This window comes from Somniosus microcephalus, chromosome 23 (assembly GCF_052327205.1).
Source record: "Somniosus microcephalus isolate GS21.2 chromosome 23, FLI_Smic_1.0, whole genome shotgun sequence".
NCBI lineage: Eukaryota > Metazoa > Chordata > Chondrichthyes > Squaliformes > Somniosidae > Somniosus > Somniosus microcephalus.
This window is the reverse complement of record NC_141009.1, coordinates 37595262-37605585: the sequence shown is the minus strand read 5'-3', so window position 1 is coordinate 37605585 and position 10324 is coordinate 37595262. Positions and strand designations below refer to the sequence as shown.

At 42.3% G+C, this 10324-nt stretch overlaps 1 protein-coding gene across 1 annotated transcript in view; it reads right to left on the bottom strand.

The window, feature by feature from the left end:
• Window positions 1-10324, bottom strand: part of LOC147101826 (uncharacterized) — a 320645-nt gene that overhangs the window by 71814 nt on the left and 238507 nt on the right. The window contains exon 6 of the mRNA XM_085965804.1: window positions 2930-3811. Coding sequence (XP_085821930.1) covers window positions 2930-3811 — 882 coding nt within the window. The remainder of the gene's footprint in view (window positions 1-2929; window positions 3812-10324) is intronic.

Here is a 10324-nt window from a genome sequence, read left to right as displayed (position 1 = left end):
ACGTTAAACCGAGGCCCCGCCTGCTCTCTCAGGTGGACATAAAAGATCCTATGACACTCTTTCGAAGAAGAGCAGGGGAGTTATCCCCGGTGTCCTGCCAATATTTATCCCTCAATCAACATAACAAAAAACATTATCTTGTCATTATCACAAATCACATGTGTGCAAATTGGCTACCCCGTATCCTACATTATAACAGTGACTACACTTCAAAAAGTACTTCAGTGGCTGTAAAGCACATTGGGATGTCCGGGGGTTGTGAAAGGCACTATATAAATGCAAGTCATTCTTTTCTTTATTAACTAGGCTGGCACTTCAATGCAACTTTGAAGGAGTTGTAATAATGTCTGCCCCCTCAGGTGAACATAAAAGGTGTTATATAAATGCAAACTTTATCTTAGATTTCCTAATCCAGCTAGAAAAGAAAGGGAACTAGTAGCTAAAATTACATAAAGAGCAATTTTTAAAGAAATTTTGATAACAACTTAGCTATCTAATAACCATTAAAGGCAATGGCCATGGAATTCGGCTCCTTTGTGCCTGCCGTTACCGCCTCCGGGGGGGCGCTACCACGGTGCAAAGGGCATATCGCCCAGACGGGGGTAGCGCCTCCCAAGAAATTTGGTGGGCCGCTACTGAGACGCTAGCCGATAGCGCCACGCCCCCACCGGTAGTGCCGCAGGCCGCTGTGCCACAGGCGATGACTTGGCGCCCCGCTGTGACCCCTTATCGCCCCACGGCAGAAATTCGGCTGTGCCCTACGAAGCTGCCACGGGCGGTGTCAGCGCCAGCCTCGCAGGTCGCGAGCCAGGCTGACCTCCGCTCGCGGGGCGCTAATTAAAGGGAGGTGCGGCTGCGACCCGCACTGCCATTTTACTATTTTTGCTCGACCTCCAGGTTGGCCCTCCGTGGCGGCCCTTGGCGTGGTCCGTGGCCGCCATCGCGCAGTCTGACACGGCATCTCAGTGCCGGGCTGCAGTCACGGCACCACTGCGCCCTGGTGGGCCATTGGAGGCCCTGCAGAGCTCGCAGCATCCCTCCCCTTTAACGGAAGGGGAGGGGCGCTGAAACGTGTCAGCGCTACACAGAGTGGCCGCGTAGCGCTCCGGCACTACCGCGCTTTGCGCTCCCGACACCGCAGAGAGGAAGTGGAGCGCCCGAGATGGCGGGAAGCCGAATTTAGTGGCTGGGGCGGCACTTCCGTGCCAGGCTGTAAAACTACGGCAATAATTCGGTTACGGCCCCCAAACGATACATAACCGAAGTTTGCCCCCAATGCTTATTTCAACTTAATTGCTGTCATTGCACAATAAATAGTACTGAAAGTGTCCATTTTTTAAGTCATGCTCTTGTGTAGTGGGTAAAAATATAGATCAGCTGTGATGCTGTAGAAACTAAGAAAACATCTAATCCAAGATTTTTGGGTAAGCTGGGGACAGTGCACTGAGTGTAATAAAAAGTGCTGTTACTTAAACCAATCTTCATCTAAAAGGGATCCAAAGCATATCAATTCTAATTACTTGGGTGTAGCGAATGTATCACAGATTTCAATTGCAAACAGAAACACTGAGAAACACCATTGTATTGTCACAAGGGAGTTATCTGAAATGGTTTGCTTTATTAATTGCATTTTCAACATTGATCTGCTTGCCATTAAGATAATGAGAATCTTTTCCGTCACATAATTTCTCTTTGATGGTAAAGGTTTGTTCCCCATATTTATACTATATTATGGAGCGGCCCATCCTGTTCATATGATCTTGAGTAATGCGCAGAAGTTGTCATAATGAATTATTTTCCCTCTGTATGAGTGAATACTAAGCACTGGTGCACATGCTCTTTGCATTGACCTTGACCCGAGCACCGCCATAAAGCATCGAAGACATAAACCAGGGACAGAAGCAGTCTTAATTTAGGTTACTTGAAGGAATGAATTTTTGATATGAGAAGGTTCACAATCCTGAATTGTTTGTAACCAAATGATTATTTGGACATTATAAAACATGGATTGCAGCAATTGGTATGAGCAACTGAATAATCAAAGAATTACTTCAAGGTACATTTACATCTGAGCTCAAACGTAAAGTAGATATCTTTTATATTATGTAGTAATTTTTATGCAAAATAGTTTTCCTTCAATCCCATTTATACCTCATTGGAATAATTTATTTCCTGATTCATTTTATTTCTAATCCCACTTTTGATAATTAACTGAAAGTGACAGGTAGCTGTCAGAAAGAAAAATATTTGAAAGAGAAATATTTAAAAGAAGCACAACCTGGGGAGGTTCGCAGTCACAGTTGTGGTTGAAGACCATGGTACTGAGATACCTCTTAGCTACCAAAACCCCCACTACGGGTTAGGTCAGAAAGTTTTACATGTACAAGATAAATCATTTTACTTCTTGTATTTCTGTTAATGTTACTTGACTTTCTTTTTTGTAGACTGGGGATTGAACTGGTGATCTCCCTAGTCTGCATGACTCACTGTCTTAACCATCAGGGAGACCTTCTGTCTCTTTCCTTCCTTCATTTGTGCAATATGAAGATAACTGGAGATTTAATCACTGACCAGAATGAATTCTAAAATCTAGAATATGGTATACTGGTATTGCACATAAAGTACCCATTTATTGTGTCAGAGTGACGAGATGGATCCATTTATTGTGTCACAGTTGTGTGACGTAGGTTCTATTTCTCAAATTCATTGAGTTATGGATCTCAGCCATATTTGTATATGTAAATATGCAGATGCAAAACTAATGGGGGAACTTCACACACATTTGCAAATCACCCATGACCATTAAATTATATGTAATACATCCCATACCAAACTATCTACTATTTTACACAAATTGTAAATTTGCTCAAGCACGTATCAAGACGACTTTGTAGTCCCTCTTTCCATGATTTGATATCAGTTTACTTACTAATGGACCAGGTGGTCCTGGTGGCCCAGGAGGTCCTGCCCTTTTCATTATTTGCCCTTTGTGATTTGGATGGATCACTGTTTCGGTTGCAGTGTTCCTTGAAGTCTCGTGAAGTTTATTACTTTCCCACTGGGTGGTCATTTCTATATTCTCCATCTCCTTGGTCTCTTCATTGGAAGTAATTTCTGTTTTGGTACTTTCATCTGGGGAAGGTTCACCGTTCAGATCAATATCTACTTCATACCAGCTCAACTTCTTGGAGTCTGCAGTTTTTTCATCTGTAAGATCGGCATCATATTCTGCCAACATGTTTTCTTCCTGTTGTGGATCTGTATCCTTTTGAGACAGTGTAGTGTCTCCAGTTATATGAATACTTGATGATATAGTCTGTGAATCTGTGTAAGTTATTGGAGTGGGTAATGACACGGTGGGTTTATCAGAAACCACTAACCCTCTATCCTGCTTTTGTTGATGGTCTGTGATATCCTCTTGATCTTCAGTTACTGATAAGTAGAACTCTTCACCAATAAGTTCATCAAGTTTATTGGGAGTCCTTAAATTAGTCCACTCAGCATTCTCTTGTATTCCATTGAGTTTGAAATCAGGAACTTGGAGAACGGCATTTGAAATGCTTGCATTATTGAGTGTGAATGCTGAGTTGCTGATGTTTGGACCAGGCCTGCCTGGTCCTAAATCTGTTATTTCATTGTAAGTAAGGTTTAGCAGTTCTGTGCTCCCATGTTGATCATCTTCAAGTGGCCTCCCTGGCCCAGAGTCTGTAACGGCTGAGTTCACATCAGAAATCTGCCTTGTAGCTCCTTTAGTAAGAATCCAAGACAAGGTAGATCTTGTATGCATCCTAGGGGTTGTATCCTCAGAACCCTGAGAAGGAACAAAAACAGTCAACAAAGGAGCATTGCTACAAATTGCAAGAGTACACTTTTTGGAATTATAAACAACGAACTGCTATTTAAATCTAGAAACACAAATAGTAAATATACATTCACTCAAAGTGAAGGTCAGTGCATTTGGAATATAATAAAATGAGTGAAATTACATTTGTTTCTTCGGGAAATATCAAATTATAACCCAGTCTTCTATTTCTCCAAGAAACAAGTTCATGTCAGCACTGCTATGTGTTAAGCATTTTCTGCTTTTGAAAAGATCTGAGTGAATTTCTTTGACCCAACCCTTTGAAATGAACCATTACCGATAATGTTTCCTGAATATATCTCTGCCCTCACTTTGCACCATTAAAGTTTTAGCTAATAAAAATTTCACACTATACGACAGCTACCAGTTACACATTGGGCTGGATTTTCATGGGGAAGGCGGGTTGGGGGCGGCTCAGAGAGAACGGGTTTCCCGCAGGCCCTGCCGATTTTAACAGCAGGGTCTGATTTGCATCTGAAGCCTCTGTTTCCCACCCGCAGCCAGCCAGATGGAGAGGCTGGCTGGCTGCTTGCGGGTAGGCCTGCGGCACTAGGCCGCAGAGAGGGAGGGAGGGATTGGGTGCGGGGGGTGGTGGTGAAGGAAGATCGGGGCCGTCGAGGGATTGGGGAGGGAAGCGAAGATTGGGGCCGGCCACCAGAGGATCGTGGCTGGCTTGAGGATCATTGGTGGGCAAGGGGGGCGGGGGGGGAAGGGAGTCTGGGAAGGCGATCGGAGGCTTCATGGGGAGTCTACGCTCGCGAGGGGTGGGCTCGGCAGGGAACCTGGATCCAGGAGGTAGGTGTAAAGGCACTTACCTCCTGAATGCAGCTTGCTGTAGTTGGCAAGTTTTATGAGGGGTATAAAACCTGACCAGCTACAGTTAAAAACAAAATATAGGTTAAAGAAGAGGCTTCTAGCCTCACTGTAATATTTAAATTGATGTCCCGCCTCCTGGCAGCTCGCTCCCGTCCCATTCCATTCCATTCCATTAAAACTGGAATGGGCAGATTGGAGGCGGGTTCAGGTCGGGATTCCGATTTTTAACAATTTAACTACCCCCACGCTCCAAACCCACCCGTTTTTTTAGGTTAAAATTCCCATTATCTCTGAATGTTTTGCTTAATATTCCAGGATACGATGATGATGGTACTTTCCATATACTCAGCAAACAGTAATGATGGATATAGAAATATTTTTCATACTCATTTCAAATCATTGAGAGTTGTGTTTCACAAATCAGTCATTTCAAATTTAAGTTTCAATGCAACGATATTTTCAAATCTGCGAGTCAGGCTTGCAACCTACATTTTAAGCTGTGCAGCCAGTACACTGCTGAAGGAACGAACTAGCACATGACTCGAGCTAAGACAACGGCTCACCTATAACTACCAACTAAGCATGCAGACTATTCGCCAATGCATGAAGCAGCCCTGCTTTGAATTGTATTCAACGCTGCTTCTCTGACAGGTGTCCATTACAGCTCTCATCAAAAGTTAGATGATAAATTCGACAAAGCACACAACTGCCCATCACTTTCCTTGATCTGTAGTGAGAGGAGGTGACAACGCGTGGAGCCCGGGGATGAATGCTGTCAGCAAGGCCATGATACGAGCTATTGCATATCGAACAAGAAAGGTAAAATGTTCCTGTTTTTTCTTTGCACATAGCTCTGAAGAATGTACAACATTGGAGCACTAGACCTCCCCACTTATTAGAAAATCTGATACAGGATAAATGGACTGTTAACAACTGAATGGAACGAGTAACCTGAACTGAATAAAAAGAGATTTTCAAAAATCTTCTACTATTGTATATTTGCTAATGGACTAACGCTAATGAAAGCCTATAGAAAGCAACCTAGCATTGAGGCTGAGCTATTATTTGGTTACAAATATCGATGAAAAAAAAGTTGCGGTAATTCACATTTCAAATTTTGCTACTTAATACTAATGCAAGAATTTAAAACATTTCAGCAAATATGATTTAACATCGGTGCTCCAGGAATCAAATCCTTGCTCAAAACTACAGGACAATGTGCCAAGCTGTATCATTATGCTTCAAGAGATAAAACTCATTTTACGTGTGTATTAACTTTTATATGCCCGATATAGTCAAACACGAGCTTCAGATTTTCCTACCTTATTGTAGTCCCCATTAACAACAGCAGTCTTCTGTGCCAAATTAACAAATAAACAGATCACTAAACACAACTTCACCATGGTGCTGAGAGGCTGTTCAAAGCAGATCCAAACATATGGAATGATGAAGTAGCTGAATGGCATTTGAAGTGAAGACCACATTCAAACCCTGCCCATTCCACTGCTGCTGGGGAAATGCTCCAACGACTGAAGCCTCTTAAATGAAAGCTTCACCAGCAGGTGTTTCCTGATAGGCTAATAACCATTTGGAAAGTAAAAAAGCTATTTTTTTTTTGGTCCCTGCAAAAAAAAACTAGCTTCTAAACGACTGATCAATGCAAGGGAAGTTTTGGATTTATGACATTTCCTTCTGCTGTGTCACAGAGATTAACTGGGATTGTACTCATTCTGCCAGCTCCCAGGTTAACACTCTGTAAAACGATGGCTTCTGGCCAGGTTTTCAAAGTGACAGTGCCTTGATAAAACCCTTTGGGGAGCTTCATACATGCAAGTGTCTGAGGATTCGATAGACAGTTGGCAAACAACAGTAAACCTGGCTTTAACAAGATATGGGTAGCAGGCAGACACAGATGTATTCCAAAAACAGTAAAAATCCTAACTATCTGTTGTAGCTCAACCTTTAGCAACACAGTAAAGCCGATTGTAGAACGTTGTACTGATACTAGTGTCTGATAAAAGCAGACGTGGGAAGACACAGGTTTTCACGTCATGTTTCTTCAACTGATGACTTTACACTAAGGAAATTCTCATCTGTACAGCACAAAAAAGTGAAATTCCTCTCAGTGATAGCCGAGATGCGTTAATGTGTAATTCTATGTGCTATTTTAACTTGTTCATTAACCGACAATGTTCCCTTTGACTGGCGCGGCCAGTGAGCTGGCTTTTAAATAGAAAAACCGCATATGCATGGAATTTTGAATGGTCCACGCAACCCGTTAAAGGGGCCGCGCGGGCCAAAAAAAATTAGAGGGAACATTGTCAACCGACCTACTTAAAATGGGGGTAACAAATTTATTAAAATAACAAAAAAAAATTAGACGCATTATTGCATTCATTACAAATATGTTGATGGCATTTGTGCCTCATTAGATTCAAACTTTTGATTTCGTTTCCATTGGCAGTCCATTTTTTCTTCAATTGAGCAAACATACCTTTTTATTCGAAGCAGAAAAAAAATATCAAATGTGTTGGTCCCACGATCATGAGCAAAAATAGAAAAATGGCTCCATTTACCAAATGTATACCACACACTGTTCCTACTATAGTCTCCATCTCTAACTTACTAAGGCTGTCACATCGAGTCAGTTTGGTGCACAATGTCAAAAGAATGCTGTGATGCACGAATTGAGATGCAGAGACTTGAGCACATAATCCAGGATGACACTTCAGTGCAGCACTGAGAGAGCGCGGCACTGTCAGGGATGTTGGCTTTCGGATGAGATGCCATCTGCCCCCTCAGGAGGATGAACAAGATCCCACGGCACGATTCAAAGAGAGCCGGGAGTTCTCCTGGTCAGCATTTATCTCTCAATCAACACCTTAAAACTGGTCCTTTATTTCATTGCTGTTTGTGGGACCTTGTGCGCAAATTGGCTGCTGCGTTTCCTACATTACAACAGTAAATAGATTTATTTTTAAAGAAGCACTTCATTGGTTGTAAAGTGCTTTAAGACATCCTGAGGTCAGGAAAGGCGCTATATACATGCACGTTCTTTCTTTCCTCTTTAAATCACCTGCATTGCAATAAATGCAGTGTAGTATCACAAATACAAAAGCAAAATACTGCGGATGCTGGAAATCTGAAATAAAAACAGAAAATGCTGGAAATACTCAGCAGGTCAGGCAGCATCTGTGGAGAGAGAAACAGAGTTAACGTTTCAGGTCGATGACCCTTCGTCAGAACTGGAAAAAGCTGGAGATGGAACAGGTTTTTAAGCAAGTGTAGGGGCAGGGAAAGGGGGGAAGGGAGGAAAGAGCAAAAGGGAAGGTCTGTGATAGGGTGGAAGACAGGAGAGCAAACGCGAGAAGGGAAACAGAAAGCCATGAAGATGAACAAGGTAAAAGAGACAAACGGAAATCCTGTCGGAGAGAAGAGCAGAACTTCTTCAAGGTGGGCATTCCAAGAGAAGTAGCAGTGAATTAAACACGAATACAAAAGCAAAACACTGCGGATGCTGGAAATCTGAAAGTATCACAATCCAGTAAACGTCAGACATGTCAAGTACAGACAATGGTTATTAGCAAACTTGCAAAATCATTTATATCACAACTAATAATTCTGAACAATGTAGAAAAATAAATAGCAAAAATAGCCAAGGTTTTCCAATGAGGTGCCCCCTGATTCTCACGCATTTCCCATCCTGAAGTGAATGCCTGAGTTGGGTTCTCTGGTGGAATTCAGCTGGGGTGGGGTATCAGGGCCGACCGCTGTGTGAGGGTACTGGCAATTTCAATGTTCTTTCAAACAACATTCTTTGCAAAGATAAAAATACAGTGGAAGCTTCAGTATCTGCTATAATGGAGGGGACTCCTCCTGGTGAATAATAGAAACTGATGAACAACCTGGATTTTGCTCTTAAACCTAGGGTACCTTAAGCACATGGCTGACGACAAGCACAATACAAAATTTTTTTAAAATGTAGTTTCATTCACCAAGAAAAGGAGATGGAATACAAATACCAAAACAAGCTGCGCAATGAAGCAATGTCTCGCGCAAGACTTTCTCCAATTAAAATTGTTGATAATTGGGATGAAGAATGATAGCTGTGAAGATTGGGGCTCCACTGTACAAAGCGTATATTTTCTCTTTTTCAGGGTGCAGTAGTCGTACTGGTTATGTTTGAACACCCATGCACTTTTCCACATTTTGCACAGAACGTCAGTTCAAGCACTTGCAGGTTAGTTATAACCTGGATCAGATGTAGGACAAATCTCTTTCTCCACCAATTCAGTAATGTAGCTTAACCCAACCTCAGTACATTAGGAGGCTTCTATTTCACACATCAAACCATCTTCACAAGCTCTCGCTGAGATTGTCAATTATTTGCGCTGAATTCTGAGCAGTTCTGCATTGTGGGCTTCTAGTCATCCCCCTTTTGATTTGTTTTTGTTCCCCTGGACCTGTTGCCCATTTTTGAAGTGGTACCAACATCCAGAACGTTTTTCAAACAATAACAGTATCGTGCACTTATATAGTGCCTTCAATGTAGAAAAATGTTCCCTGGCGCTACAGAGACGCAGAAGAAAAACAGTCGAGCCAAAAAGATTAGACGGGGTGACCAGAAGCTTGGTCAAAGAAGTGGGTTTTAAGGAAAATCAGGAGGTGGAGATGCAAAAGAGAGAATGCCAGAGAGTGACACCTCGGCATGGTGGGGTGAAGGGTTGGGGGTTGCACAAGAGGCCAGAATCAGAGGAACTGAAGGATTGGAATACAGCTAACAGAGGTTCACAAGTCCAAAGATCGAGGTCCTTTCTTAGTTGCAACCAGTTCTATCTTGGATAGAATGTTTCAATGTCAATAGAACTGCTGCACCACGAGCAAACGATTGCACCCTGTTAACACAACTCACCTGCATCCCATTAGGGGTTAGTCTGGAATGAATTTGAACCCAAGATCCAGAAATGAAGAGCAACGTTTTAACCCACTGCCCCACCCAGGGATTTCAATGTTAAATGTCTTCTGTTACATCTTTGGTCGGGTGCACAATGTCTGGAACATCCCACCCAGGCTGTTTCGAAGAACAACTGCCTCCAAACCATATCACACCCATCAAGAGCACATCATTGTGCACATATGGAACTTAACATAATGATTCTACCAAACAGGCATGACATTTTCATGCCAAAGAGTTGCCTCTCATTTACTTCCTTACCCATAGACACAACAGCTTCAAATGACATTCAATAACAGATGGTTGCTTTTGCACCAAAGGCTGCTTTGTTCACTCCATGTGGTAACTTCTATCATAAGCTAAGAGAACATGCAAAATAGTCCGCCTCCCAATAATCCATGAAAATCTATATTAAGACGCAAGTATTCTCTTAGCAGTCATACTGCCATCAATGGACACGAGCTAAAGTAATAATTAAAAAATAGTCCCTGAACATCCAACCAAAAGTAACTACAGATCACACCACCCCTTCTAATATATATATTACATCACCGTCACATAATTAATTTCATAAAGAAAGACTTGCATTTATATAGCGCCTTTCACGACCACCGGACGTTGCAAAGCATTTTACAGCCAATGAAGTACTTTTTGAAGTGTAGTCACTGTTGTAATGTAGGAAATGCAGCAGC